The 15,303-nt window shown below is 46.3% G+C and overlaps 1 protein-coding gene across 1 annotated transcript in view; it reads left to right on the top strand.

Moving 5' to 3' along the window:
* Pde6a (phosphodiesterase 6A) overlaps nt 1–14,686 on the top strand; it is a 77,929-nt gene extending 63,243 nt beyond the window's left edge. The window contains 5 exon segments of the mRNA XM_047555906.1: nt 7,737–7,800; nt 8,180–8,254; nt 10,166–10,249; nt 11,820–11,967; nt 13,770–14,686. Of these exon segments, the coding sequence (XP_047411862.1) occupies nt 7,737–7,800; nt 8,180–8,254; nt 10,166–10,249; nt 11,820–11,967; nt 13,770–13,846 (448 nt within the window). The 3' untranslated portion in view covers nt 13,847–14,686.
* Nucleotides 14,687–15,303: the final 617 nt, after the last annotated feature.

The raw sequence follows: 15,303 nt of genomic DNA, 5'->3' as shown, positions 1-15,303 counted from the left end.
GCAGGGCACGGTGGCTCACGCCTGTAATCCCAGTGACTCTGAAGGTTGAGACAGGAGGATTCCAAGTTAGAGGGCAACCATAGTAACTTAGGGAGACCCTGTCTTAAAAAATAAAAAACCTGGGGATGTAGCTCAGTGTTTGGTAAAGCACCCATGGGTTCAATCCCCAGTATAAAAAAAGAAAAAGAAAATTCTTTTTTATTAGAAGGTAAATTTCTAAAAACAAATTAGTTTGAGTTTTAACAATTATTATAAAAATAGGAATATATATTTTGGGTATTTTGGTTAATTGGGTCATAATACAAAAGAAAAATTCTCAACACTTAGAGGTTCATTGTCAAAGAAAAGAATCTTAATTATATAATTCCAACTAATGAACATATTTGGTTACAGATGAGTTTGAAAGGGTTATCAGTGAAAGAGTCTCAAGCATATGTTTGTATACATACAGAGAGACATACATGCACATGTATACACACAATATTAGGATTAAATTCCATGGTGGAAGTCAAGTAGAACTGCAAGTTTAAGGAGAAAAGCTTGTTTGTATGTTTTTATCATGGATGATGGGTTGGTATCAAATTGCTATGCTCTTTAGATTCCTTTGGACTTAAAGAATGATGTAGTCAGGCATGGTGGTTCACACCTGCAATCCCACTGCCTCCGGAGGCTGCAAGAGGAGGACCTCACGTCTGGAGCCAGCCTAAGGAACTTAGAGAGACCCTGTCTCAAAATAAAAAATAAAAAGGTATAGGGACATACCTCCATGGTAAAGCACCCTTGAGCTCAATCCCCTGTACCACACACACACACATATATACGCACGCACGCACACAGTATCACACATACTGATGTGACATTTTTTATTTTTAAATGTCAAAATGTTATAATAGGCTATAAATTAGACCCTTGGCAAATATTTAAAACCTGTGATAAAACAGTTTAAGACATATAGAATGGTAAACATTTTTCAAAAATGTTTAAGGTGAGTATATTCAAGATGTTGAAGAACTGGAAAGCAGGGTTTTGCAACCTGAGCACTATGGAAATTTGGGGCCATTAACTCTTCGTCATGAGGGCTGGTGGGATGTTGAGCAGCATCCCTGGGTCTCCACCACTAGATGCCAGGAGCAGCCCCTCCTTCCAGTGGTGACCATCGAAAATGCCTTCGGATGGTGATATATCTCCTGGGAAGCACTCTATAGAGCAGTTCAGGGTCCATCCACTAGATGTGTAATTAGAACTGCTCCTCTTCTGGGTAGAGTGGAGCACTGGTGGCTCTGGTGACAGACAGCCTGGGTTCCAGTCTTAGCTCTCACTGCCTTGGTGGCATGACCTTGGGTCAGTTACTTCACCTCTCTGAGCCTCAGGTCCTCAGCTGCTCAACGAGGACAATGGCCCAACTCGTGGGCCTGGTTTTTCCAGTATGAGTTTGATAAGCCCCTGCATCCATGTGCTTCTGATTCATTCAATAAATTCACAAGTGCACATTCTTATTAGCATTATTAGAACTCAGAGAAGGGCACAGCCTGCTCTCCACACACGAGTATTCCCTGCGCTTGCGCACTGCCCTCGAATTGTGTTACGTGTTTCGAGCAAGGATAGAGGCCAAGGATGAGGGCTGGGTTTTGCATTTCAAAGGTTCCAAGGTTCCTGGGTGTTCCTGCATTCCAGCAGTTCATGGGCACTTCTCTTTTGAGACTCAGCATATCTTTTGCTGTATTCCCCAGTTTCTCCCCGGCTAGTACCTATTTTGTGGATTTCTTGAGTTGCAGGTAGGCGGAGTGCTCTGCAGCATTGCTTAGGTAGGAGGTGGTGGTAGGCACTTCCTGTGGTATAATAAGACATATATATATTTGGTCTTTGTCCCAGTTCCTCACACAGAGCTCTTCAGACCCTTGGAATTTCCTGAGTGATGGAGTATCTTTTGTTCTAATGAGGTCACTCTTGGCAAGACCCTAGGTAACTTCATGATGGGGGCTGGTCACTAGAAAGACCAGGACTTTGTTAGAAATTTGGTATATCACCCCCACCTCCAACCTCTAGGGAGGGAGAGGCTGGAGATGGGGTCATCACCAGTGGCTCATGGTGTAAGCAGTCATGCCTGCGTGACAAAACCTCATGGAAACCTCTACACCTGGGAGTTTAGAGAACTTCTGGGTTGGCAGGCACAGGGAGACTCGCATGTCTGAAGAGGCTCTGAAAGCCCTGCTTGCTCCCCTTCTTCTACCCTGCTTCTCTGTCATCTGGATCTTCCTGAGCTCCATCCCTTATAATAAACTGGTAAGTGGAAGTAAGGTGTTTCCATGAGTTCTGTGAGCTGATCCAGAAAATCATTGAACCTGAAAGGGGATTATGGAGATCTCCTCATTCTAATTTGGTAGCCAAGGGAGACAGATACGTGGTGACATGGGATGAGACACATAGTCAGCCTCTGAAGCAAGGGTGGCCTGAATCCTTCTACCTGTGGAGTCAGAGCTAACTCCAGGAGGTTAGCGTTGGGATTGAATTGAATTGTGATAAAGAGAAACATTCTGAGAGGTCCTAAATTTAGTTATAAGGTGGGGAATAGGGAAGAGGAGAGATAATAGGAGAAACTACTCAGCTAAGGGCTTCAGCCAAACGAACACACACACAAAATCTACTCTGTGTTCCTGCTCAGGTGTGGTGGTGCATGCCTGTAACCCCAGTGACTCTGGAGGATGAGGCACGAGGATCACAAGTCTGAGGCTAGCCTAGGTAACTTAGAGAGACCTGTCTCAAAATAAATAGAAGGAAATAAAAGGGACTGGGGATGAAGCTCACAAGTAAAATGCCCTTCCTTGGATTCTATCCCCAGTTCTGCCCCCCTCAAAAAAATCTATTCCATGTTCCCAAATATATGTTAATTGAAACCTTGACTCAAAACCCCAGGAGAATGACCTTGAAGGTGCCATCACATTCTACTTACAGCCCCAACGGAGAAGCAGGTACCTCTCCACGCACACTATCCTATTCCCAAACTTTACCCACTTCACATTGCCCACCCCTCTTGTCTCTAGTCAATGTGGGTAACTGTGCTTTCATTCCCCCAAATTCAAAAATGCTCTTAACTCTGCTCTTTACTCTGGCTGGCAGACATTTTCTAGCTCCCACCTGGGCTGCTGCTGGTAGTTGTGGGAACTTGTCCCAGAGCCTGACCCTCTTCCTGGCTAACATCTGTAATGGCTCAATAAACTCTTCTTATTTCAGAGATCCCTTGATCTGTAGTTTTGGTTTCATGTGAGGAAACTGCAGTGGTCCTTCCGGTGCTTTATCTCAGAGTGCTCATGTCGTGAGCTTCCTGTGGTTGGAGGCCCACGCCTAACGCCTTGATGTGTCCAGAACAAACTGACTGGAGCTAGATCCTTGCACAACAGTTTCTCGTGCAGGTTGCCCTCCTTCAGCATGTTTAGTCTAGGACCAGAATGGCCAGTGACTCCAGAGCAGGGGTGAGGCTTCCCAGGCTTCTCCAAGCCCTTTTATATCTCTACTTAATTCCAGCTTTTTAATTTTTTTTCTTTTCCCCAAGTACTGGGGATTGAACCCAGGACCTTGCAGACATGCAAGGCGAATGCTCCATCCCTGATCCTCATCTCCAGACCTTTTTTATTTTGAGACATGGTCTGGATAAGTTGCTGAGGCTGACCTCAAATTTGTGACTCTTCTACAAACCTCTGGGATTACAGGCATGTGCCACTGTGCCTGGCTAAGCTTACTTCTTAGATGCCATGTCTACCTGGACACTGCTCTCTATCACCACCTCCATGTCTTGCCCAGATTTTGCAATGACTTCCTTGCTGGACTCTCCAAGTATGCCCTGTCCCCTCTGCAGTGATTTTGCAAATCTGACCGTGTCGCTCTTCTGCTCAAATGCTCAGTGACTTCCTGTTGCCCTGAAGATGCAGACCTGCCCCTCCCTCTGCAAGGCTCTGCCTGGGCTGTGCCTTTACATCACTGGGGCTCCTCTACCATGGCTCCCTCCTGTTCACTGAGCTCCTCCCTTCTTCCAGCATCTTTTTGGTGCCAGGCTTCCTTCACCAGGGCTCTGTCACCAGGCATTCATTCTCTTTACCTAGAATGCATCTAAAATTTTTCCTTCATCCTGTCTTTATCAAGTTAATGGTTTCATATCCTACAGTTGTCAGCTCAAGGGACACTTCATCAGGAAAACCCTTCTTAACCTCCCAGATCCACATTGTCATCCCCAAGAATGGACCTTTTTTCCTCCAGAGCAGTTGTTTATCTATTTACATACATTTTGAGGATAAATGTGCTGATCCCCATCATATCTGCAAGCTCTTGAGTGCAGGGACCATGTAAACTCACCCCCACGTGGCATCTGGCACACATATATGCACACAATAGAATGCTCCCTGTGGTCTCCCTCCTGATGGCCTCCTGTCCCCATGCTCTCCACTGTCCCCATGCTTTGCCATGGTACTCTTTCTTCTGCCCCCATCCTAGAGAGCGTCATAGTTAGTTTGAGCTGTCATAAAAATATCCGTAGACTGAGTGACTTGAACAATCTAGACATTTATCTCTCACAGTTTTGGAGGCTAGAAGTCCAAGATCAAGGTTCCTGCAGAATTAGCCCTTCTTCTTTAATTGGGGTGGGGTGGGGTGGGGATTGAATCCAGGGATACTCTACCACTGAGCCACATCTCCAGCCTTTTTATTTTTCTGTTTTGAGACCTAAGTTGCATAGGTCCTTGCTAAGTTGCTAAGGTTGCATTTGAACTTGCAATCCTCCTGCCTCAGCCTCCCCAGTCAGTAGGATTACAGATGTGTGCCACCACACCCAGCCAGAGTTGGTTCTTGCTGCAGGCTTCCTAGCTGCAGACAGCTGCCTCTGACTATACCCTCACGTGGCAGAAAAAGGAAGCTCTGAGGTTTCTTTCACTTCTTATATGAGCACTAATCCATCATGGGGGCTCAACCCTCATGACCTCATGTGAAACTAATTACCTTCAAGGATCCCACTTCCTAATACCATCACATTGGTGTTAGGAATTTAACATGAATTTGGGGAGACTTGAGCTTTAATCCGTACCCAAGAGCTCCTATGCACCCCCAAGTCCCTGCTCTACTGTCATCTCTTAGATGCCTTCTGGACTGAGCTGGTTGCTCTCACCTTTGGATTTTTTTTTTTTTTCAGTGACTGGGAGCTCTGGCAGACCTCTCATGCCCAGCCCTGCACCCGGGGCTCCAATTTATGTGTGGCGACGGTGCTGCATGAATGTATGCCTTGTCTTTAGGGCCTGAGGTTTCTGAGTGGCTGTTCTGGCACCTCGGTGTCTGTCCCCCATCCTGTGCACACACCAAATCTCTGACTATAAAACGGTTGGGGATATTTCCCCACCTTCTGGGAGTGTTTTTCATGTGATCTCTTTCATCAAGAAAAACGAACATCCAGTGCTCCCCTGAAGCCACATCCGTGGACTGAACATACAGACAATGACAGTTACCAGGAAACCAGAGACTCTTGTATGCATGACTGAGCATGATTGATTTAATTTATTTGCTAGTGAGCTTCACATGCCCATGACACTTGTCCCTAAGCCAGGCCACGTATTCTTTTTTTTTTAACTTTTATTTTTACAGACTGCATTTTGATTCATTGTACACAAATGGGGTACAACTTTTCATTTCTATGGTTGTACACAATGTAGATTCACCCCATTCATGTAATCATACATGTACATAGGGTAATACTGTCTGTCTCAGTCCATTATCTTTCCTTCCCCCACCCCCCTCGCCCCATTTTCCTCTACACCACCCACAGTTCCTTCATTCTTCTCTTCCCCCCACTCCGCCCACCACCACTCCTCGTTATGTATTGTCATTCATTTATCATAGGAAACATTTGGCCTTTGGTTTTTTGGGCTTGTAGGCCACATATTCTAAAGTTATTATAAAGCATGAAAGTATTACTAAGAAATGTTGCTATTTCTGAAAGCTTAAAGAACTATGTGGAGGCTGGAGTTGTGGCTTAGTGGTAAAGAACTTGCCTAGCATGTGTGGGACTATGGTTTCAATCCTCAGCAACACATATAAATAAATAAATAAATTAAATAAAGGTCCATCAATAACTAAAATTATATTTTAGAAAAGAATTATGTGAATTTTTGAGGCCAATGTAATTAAAACTTTTATTTAAACTTCTTAATACTTGGTGAGTGACATTTTCTTACAGCCTCCCAGACTAGCTTCTGTGAAATGAGTCAGGTTCAGTTGATTAATTGCAAAATCAGTCAAGCAGCAAGTTAAATCCAGAGCTCCAACCTCCTCTAACTGTTCCCTCTCCCCAGTCACTGCCCAGTGGGTGTCACCAAATCAGGTTGTCCCGCCTCTGGCGCTCCCTGCTGCAGGCAGATGCTGCTGCAGCTCAGCCCAGCAGCCCTGCTGCTGCTGCTGCCTGGGCTGCTGAAGCATCTCCCCTCCTTCTTTCCCACTTTCTCCCTTCAGCTCTTCTGTGGGCTCCCACACACCTTCCTACAGCACAGCTCTGGTATGCTGTGAACCTTCCATACCCTCTGCTTACAGGGTGCACACCACATGGCCCTGGATTGTCCTCTCTGAAATGCCTTCTCAAATTGCAGCTGCCCCTCTTGCTCCAATTCCTTGTTTCTGTCTCCTCACTTTCATATTATATTCTATCCACCATGTACGGACACCTGTCTCGCCTTTCCATCAGTGCAAAACTCTGTTAAGCGTTCATGGACCCTTTCTTCCTTCCCCTGGCCTCTGCTCTGCTTCAGGTGCAGGGCCCTTGCTCCGCGGGTCCTGCTGCTCTCTACCCCATGCCTTTTCAACAAGGACCGGTGGCCTCTGGTGGAGCCTAAGGTGATTCTTGAGAAGAGGAGGAAAAGATCTTAGATGGTACATGGTCTGTGGCTCTCCGAGCAGAATACAGTGTATTTGTGGAATTAAGAGTTCATGGTGAGGGCAAGTTCAGAAAAAGAATAACTAAAAAGGATCTTTGGCAGTTGGGGAAGGGAACAGTAACGAGAAAAGGTTGAGAAACATTACTGTTCACACTAGGCAAGGGAGAGGGACTGCAGGTGTGATGAGATTTAAATAAAATTGATGGAGCTGGGCACGATGGTGCTCACCTGTAATCAATCCCAGGGGCTCAGAAGGCTGAGGCAGGAGGATCGTGAGTTCAAAGGCAGCCTCAGCAAAAGCAAGCCTAAGCAACTCAGTGAGACCCTGTCTCTAAATAAAATACAAAATAGGGTTGGAGATGTGGCTCAGTGGTTGAGTGTCCCTGAGTTCAATCCCTAGTACCCACCCCCAAAATAAAGTAAAATAAAATTGATGGTTATTCAGTATCTAGAATGGTGCCTAATACGGAATCAAAATGCAATTATGTGTTTCTTGTGCACATACTGTGTCCAGACACTACACAGAGATTTTTACATATATTGTCTCCTTTAATGTCATACTTACCCAGTGAGGGAACTACCATTATCATCAGACAGGCTTAGAGAGGTTGGTTTCCGGGTTTAATGTCAAATCTCTGATAGCCAAGAGGCAGGAATAAAACCTCTGTCTGACTTCAAAGCCTGACCCGGATCCAACAGGGAAGTGAGCCCTGTCCTTACGACAGGGTAAAGTCACCTACTACTGGGGGACAGTGAAAGAGAGAGTAGTGAATTAACCATACACGCAGCCTGAAATGGCCTTGGTATGATGGAAATGTCCTTTGTGCCCAGGGCCATGATGATGACTGCCTGTGATCTCTCAGCCATCACCAAGCCCTGGGAAGTACAGAGCAAGGTATGGACTTCTCCTAAACCAAGAGGCGGGGAGCCCCAGTCCTGCTGACGGCAGGTGATGGGGCCTGGAGTCTTCAGCCCTGACCCAGAGCCCGCACACCTTTGCTCACCCTCCCCTACCAAGACAGGAGAATCGCTTTCTGGTTTTTCATCAGAATGAATAAGTGGGGGTGGCAGGGCGGAGTGGGTTTATCTTTTTTGCTGAGTTGGAAACACACGTGGGGGTGGGAGCAAGAACAGGAGGATTGGAGTTGGGGATCTGACCTGGAGAGAGAGAGAGAGAGAAAGAGAAAGAGAGAGAGAGAGAGAGAGAGAGAGAGAGAGAGAGAGAGAGAGAGAGAGAGAGAGAGAGTGAGAGTGATGGGGTCTATCTGTTGCAGGTGGCTCTGCTGGTGGCTGCGGAGTTCTGGGAGCAAGGTGACCTGGAACGTACAGTGCTGCAGCAGAATCCCATTGTGAGTAGACAGGGGACGTCAGCTGGATGCTAGGCACATGTGCTCTCATCCTGACCCAAACCCATGACCCCCTGCACAGAGATGTATGACCTCATCACAGACACGACCTTACCCCAATGCTGGTCCCTGCAGCCCTCGACCTCATTCCTTGAGAACAGGTTAGAGATGCAAATTCACAGGCCTTGCTTTGCAGCAGCTCAGGGTGGGGCCTAGCTACATGTGCTCTGATAAGCCCTCCTGTTGGAGGACCTTGTTCTGGTGCAAGTGTCCTTGACTCACTCAGCTACGTAGAGCCTTTCAAGTGGATGCCATGACTGAGGTCACTCTTTCAGTGCCAGCAGTGTAGACTCCTACACAGTGCAGAGCACAGAGGACGTCCTCATGCAGCTGTGAGCCTGTCACACTTAAAAGTTATCTTGGCTGGGACAGTCAACTGGCTTCCTGCAAGAGGTGGGGAGGCCAGATACAGGGTGTCCGAAGGCCCTGAGAGCAGATCCAGGAAGTAGAAGAGTTTGGAGAAGAGGGTGCAAATCCCTGATGGGGGGACCAGCTAAACCTTGAGTGTGTAGGGGTGAGGGACCCCCATAAGAGAGAGTGAAAATGGGAGATCAGGTAGGGTCATGAACAGGAGTAGTGAGGACCAACAAGGGTTGCAGTTCTTTCTGAGTGTGGTGTTGCGCAACTGTAATCCCAGTGACTCAGGAGGCTGAGGCAGGAGGATTGCAAGTTCAAAGCCAGTCTCAGCAATTTAGTGAAGGCCTAAGCAACTCAGTAAGACCCTGTCTCTGAATAAAATATAAAAAGGGATGGAGATGTGGCTCAGTGATTAAGCACCATGGGTTCAATCTCCAGTACAAAAAAAAAAAAAAAAGATTTTCAGTTCTTTTTAACATTTTTAAATGTAAAGAGAATAATTGATGAACTCTGTGTACCCATCAGTCAAAGTCAACAAATAGCAGCAGACTGCCGTTCTTGTTTTATCTATTCCCTTCCCCTCCAATGCATTTATTTTTTTCTTTTGACCAGAGTATTTTAAATCACAGACATTGTCATTTCTTCCATAAATACTTTAGTATGTATTATTAAGAGATAAAAGTTTAATACAGACAAAAACATGTATAAGCCAAGTGCAGTGGCACAAGTCTGAAATCCCAGCAGCTCTTGAGGCTGAGGCAGGAGGATCGACAGTTCAAAGTCAGCCTCAGCAACTTAGCGAAATCCTATTTCTAAATAAAATATTTAAAAAGGGCTGGGAATGGGGCTCAGTGGTTAAGTGCCTCTGAGTTCAATCCCTGGTTAAAAAGAAAAAAGTATATAACCAGGGCTGGGGCTATAGCTTAGTTGGTAGAGTGCTTGTCTAGTATGTACAAGGCCCTGGGTTCAATCCCTAACACCACCACTGAAAAAGTATATAGACAAAAACATACATGTAACCACAATATCATCATCAGACTCACAAGATTAATAATTATACTCTAATATCATCTAATTCCCAATCTCTGCTCTTTTATTCATGATTGAGAAAAAGAATTCTGTTGATTTGTTAAAATCAGGATCCAATCAAGGAACACACTGCCCCCAGTTATTATATCGCTTAAGTCTCTTTTGATCAACTAGCTTGTTCCCCCTACCCACCTGCTTCCAGGCATTTTTTTTTTTTTGTATGCCCTTTACTTGTTGAATGAAGACATTCTGAATCAGGTAGATTTTATCTCTAGGGTGTCATTTGACATGGTCCCTATTCCCTCTCACTTCTTGCAAACTGCTAGTCAGATCTGAAAACTTAGTGAGTTTAGGATTTGAATTTAGTTTAACTTTTAACTATTTATCTCTTTTTAGCAAGAATGCTTCATAGGTAGCTTGGGTTCTTCTTACTGCCCAGTGCAGTTAACTCTTTCTTCCCCATGACAGCCCATGATGGACAGAAACAAGGCAGACGAACTCCCTAAGCTTCAAGTCGGCTTCATTGACTTTGTCTGCACCTTTGTCTATAAGGTAGGCCCTTGGCTTCCTCAAACCCAAATAGATGTCTTTGATCAACCTGGGATTCCTGAAGACATCAGGGATAATAAACCCTGGCAAGATGACCAGGGGGTGATACTTTACAGAGGTTTTTGCATCTCAGAGAGCATTTGGACTTCAGGACAGCCCCAGGAGGACTGGGTGATTATATCCCCAGGCTGGAGCTAGCACACCTTAGCTGTTCAGAAAATCATTGTGGGCCAGATGACTCAGCCTGGTTTCAGACAGGGGAAGAGGACAGAGCACACACACAGCCTCCTAAATTGGTTGAAATGCAATAGGCCAAAGTCACTGTGCCTAGAGTCCAGAATTGTTCTTGGAGCTCATGTTCAAGGTTAGAGTCTCCTTCTGAAGAAATCCACTGCTTCCAATGCACCACTACTGTCCACTCCCCTTTAAAATTTTTATTTCAGGGACATGACTGTGAGGAGACAGAGTTTAGAGATGAGTAATGCCAGGGCCACCTTCCCTGGACACAGCCACGAGGCAGGATAAGAGCCCAGACACAGTAATCCAGGACTCTCTGCTCTGTAGACAGCCACTCTCCCCTAGGAAGAAGTGCAAATGCCCCCAGAGGTCCCGAGAGCATATCTGGTGTAATGCAGACCTATTGGGGCCCTCTGGTCCATGGGGCAATGGACCAGAGTGACACTCACTCTACCAGAGGCATTATGATGAAATGAGGGAGATTGGGCTTTACCTGCATGATCACAGCCGCCCTTAGAGTAGGTAGAGTTACTCTTCTAATTTCTGACTGAAAGTGACCTGCCCAAGGTCACAGAGCTTATGGCAGAGCCTAAACCCCAACCCAGGCATCTCTGAGCACGACTGGCTCTGGCGGGGACTCTGCCATTATGAGTCCTTACCAGCGAAAATCCACTCCTCCCATCTGCATCTGTTTGCTCCCCTATCCACGTAGGAGTGGCAGATTTTATTTTCTTACATCCCGGGAGCCTCCCAGGATCAAAGGAGAACTATATATAAAAATGACTGGAGATGTTGCTCAGTGGTGAGGGCCCCTGGGTTCAATTCCCAGTACCAAATAAGTGGGAGGGGGCTTTGGGAGCATCCAATAGGAAATTTGATTTACATAGGGAGTCAGAGGGGTTCCCCTGAAAGTGAAGAGTAAGTGAAAGTGTCAGGGAAGGAGGAGAGATTGGAGCATTCCTACAAAGGGAACAGCTTGCTTGAAGCCCACCGACAGAGGACATTCAGGAACTGAGAGACTTGGAGTGCCCGAGGGCTCAGGTGGAGAAGGGCAGAGGGCCTTGGGGTGCGGAGGGAGTGGGCACACTGGTGAGGGTTGGCACCTCCCCCTGAAGGGTTGGGCTGTGCAGAGCACGTTAGCCTGGAGAGGAAGAGATCAGGGATCCTGTGGATGCGAGGCCCTGTGGGTGCCCCTGCATCCAGAGGCAGCGCATTTGGTGCCCTGCATTTCCAACTGTCCCTTGACCTCAAACAGGGCCCCTGGGGAGAGAGGCTCATTCTCTCTCTCTCTCTCTCTCTCTCTCTCTCTCTCTCTCTCTCTCTCCCCCCCCCCCAGGAATTCTCTCGTTTCCATGAGGAGATCACCCCCATGCTGGACGGGATCACCAACAACCGCAAGGAATGGAAGGCGCTCGCTGACGAGTACGAGGCCAAGATGAAGGCGCTGGAGGAGGAGAAGCAGAAGCAGCAGGAGGCCCAGCAAGGTCTGCCCAGGGGAGATGGGAACCCCGAACAAACGTGCCTCACCTGCTCACTGTCCCCATTCTGTGTAGGAGGGCACCAAGGCCAGAGGTCACAGTCAGTTAGGTGGCAGGGCCTGGTTATCAGACTAAGGCCAAGGGATGCTCCAGCCTCCCAGGTAGAGCTGACCTAAGGTTGTGGGCACCCCACCCTCACCCCAAGGCAAAGGAAAGAACTAAAAAGGTCATTTGGAAGGAATGTTAGAGACCAAGTTTCCAGCCTTCGGAATCCTGTCTATACAAAGCCTTTGCTTGCCTACTACCTGGGACAGAGAGCTCCGTAACTGACACGACACGCTCATTCAGCACCACTGTTAGGTCTTTCTTGAACTTAAATTTTCCTCTTTGTTGAAGCTTCCATCTAGCTTCAAATGGGATTTGTCTACTCCAACTCTTTCCTGGTGACAGCACCGTGCCACCGCCTCTAGTCATTTCTTTGACTCCTCAAAGGACTTGGCTTCCAGTCCCTGCCCCAACCTGAGTGACATCCTCTGCACACTGTCCCTCTTACACATGGTTCTTAATGAATGCAGTCAGGTCCACAGCTCTGCGCTGCTCTGGGCACTGAGATATGATTCTACGTGGGCAGCTGCAAATATGAACCCACCCCGAGAGTTTTACAAGTTGCTCTTTTCACACCTCCATGGGCGTCCTACATATCACAGTCATCACACATGTATAGCTACAATTTTCCAGAAAATGGTAGCAAAGTATCTGGAGGAAGAAGTACCTTTCTCTAATTCACATAAACTATCTTTGGGGTTTGTGGCAGGCAACCTTGTGGCCTGCATTTTGCAAATGTGTGTGTGTGTGTGTGTGTGTGTGTGTGTGTGTGTGTGTGTGTAATTGCAGTGCTAAGAACTTTCAGGACTTTACACATGCTAGGCAAGTGACCCGCCACTGAGCAACACCCTAACCCCTGCATTTTTTTTTAAACGTCAATTTAAAATCAGTCCACATTTTAAATTTGGGTAGTTCAGATTTTTTAAATCCAGATTTCCAGCTTTTCTCTTTAAAAGATCAAGGTCTGGTCACATCAGTTGCATTTCTGCATAAGTGACTGAAGCAGAGTGGGAACTGCCCCCTTTGGATGAGAGAGGGGGTCTCTCCAGTTTGTCACAGTGTATACTCCCCACCTCATCCCCACATTTTCCAGACATTGGTGCCAAGTATGGATCCTCATTTGTTGTCATCTCTGAGCTATTTGGCAGTGGTGGCAGCGGGGCCACTGGGCCCAGGGGGTGCTCTGCCACTGTGCTACATTCCCAGTCCTTTTTATTTCTTATCTTGAGACAGGGTCTCCTGGGTTGGGCTTTAATTTGTGACTCTCCTGCCTCAGGCTCCCAAGTAGCTAGGATTTCAGGTGTGTGCCATGGCACCTGGGATTCTGTTATTTTTCTTGTTCAAGAAAATATTCTCGGCTCCCTTGGTTCTCTTGACACGTGGTTTGCCTTCCACATGGGTGGTTATCTTTGGTTTCCTTAAGCCCTTCAGTTTTCAACTCTTAGTCCAAACCAGATCAAAGGACAAGCCCACTGCAGCCTCAAACCCAGAGATGCTTAACCACTGATCGCATCCCCAGCCCTTTTAATTTTATTTGGAGACAGAGTCTCACTGGGTTGCTTAGGGCCTCACTAAGTTGCTGAGGCTGGCTTTGAACTTTTGATCCTCCTGCCTCAGCCCCCTGAACCTCTGGAATTCCAGGTGTGCACCACATGACTGGCGGCAGACTCCTTTTAATTTGCCATGTTCTTTCCTGGTTACAGCAGCCTCTGGAAACCAGCCTGGGGGGAATCCCAATCCTGGGGGCGCAACTGCATCCAAGTCCTGCTGCATCCAGTAGCCCCTCCAGGCTGCTGGTGGTCAGAATGGCACCATCCATTCATGGGAAGAGGTCATCCAAGCCAACGGAAAAGTCACACACCTTGAGAAGTGAACGCGCCGCAGGATTTGAGAGATGATGGAGAATTGGCTTACATCTCATCTAGTGGATTTTGAACATTTTTTGTTTTTTAGCCTTGAGAACTGTCCATTGAGCTAAAACCAATATTCTAATTAGATGTAAGATTCACCTGCTTGCTTAGAATCATTTTCATTCTTATACTTTTGTTTAATGTTCATTATATAAGTTTTTGGTTACTCTCAAAGTAGAAAATTATAAACCAAATCCCAGATACCCATCACCCAGATGTGAATATCAAGATTTGGCTACATTTGCTTCATCTAACTTCTTACGTTTCTTTTTCAACTTTTTTCTTGCTGAAATACTTAAAGGTAAATTCCTCATATCTTTTCACTCCTCTATTACATCTTGAAAGGACTAAGGGCATGTTCCAGCATAAGCATGTAATCACATGCAGCACATGAACAGCTCATGCCCCATCATGGTGGACGCTGTGATAGTCATGCAGGTCGGTCTTGGATGACAAAGTCCTTCTATAAGGGACATGGGGCCCCAGGAACTGTGAGCGCTGTCCTCAGACAGCCCTCAGTGTCAGCCCCTTCAGGGTTTTCCTCAGGCACAGGGACACTCTTTGTATGTCCCAGAGTGGCCTATACCCAGTGACTAATTCATGCCAGGGAAGCCTGGTCATCTTGGCCCAACATAGGACAAACCTGCAAGGCCATTCTGGCTCCAGGCCTCCTGTGGGGGTCCATCGGGCTACTGCTAAGTTCCCATCACTATTCCTTACGGGGGATCCTGTAGACCAAGTAATCATTTTAGAGTCTGCTTCCTGGGGAACCCAACTAGGATTGTGGCAACAGCCCTTAATCAGTCTTCCCCCATTGTCACAAAAATGTGTTTAAGAGCTGATTTGCTTGAATCTGACCCAAACAAGTTTCACACATTGAATTTAGGTGTTATATTCCTTTTTATTTGCTAGAATTTAGGAAGATAGGCATATTCTTGAATCTTTTATTGATTTCAAGAAGTATAAATTTAGGTAAATTATTCTCAATTGTAGACCTTCAGTTTCAATTAATAGGCATTCTGTTGGTTTAAAAAGAGAGATTATTTCTTTAAACCAAATCAAAGTACACTCTGGTGAGTCAGCAATGCCTGGGACAGGTAGTATTCACGCCATAGTAACCATGTTTGAATGGGTAAAAGAAAACAAAAGTTGAAATTGGCAATAACATGCTGAAAAGTCTGCAGTAAGTTTCTGTTTCAATTGCCCAAATGCAAATTTCTTTCTGCTGTTTTCCTCCCTGCCAGCTTTACATGCTTAAATAAGGCTGAGCTACACCCCCAGCTTTCGTGAAGTAGAACCAACAAATAAAAATGCTGTCTATTCAAGG

The sequence above is a fragment of the Sciurus carolinensis genome, chromosome 6 (assembly GCF_902686445.1).
Source record: "Sciurus carolinensis chromosome 6, mSciCar1.2, whole genome shotgun sequence".
Classification (NCBI taxonomy): Eukaryota; Metazoa; Chordata; class Mammalia; order Rodentia; family Sciuridae; genus Sciurus; species Sciurus carolinensis.
The sequence above is the reverse complement of the archived record's forward strand: the minus strand, read 5'-3'. Positions and strand labels throughout refer to the sequence as shown.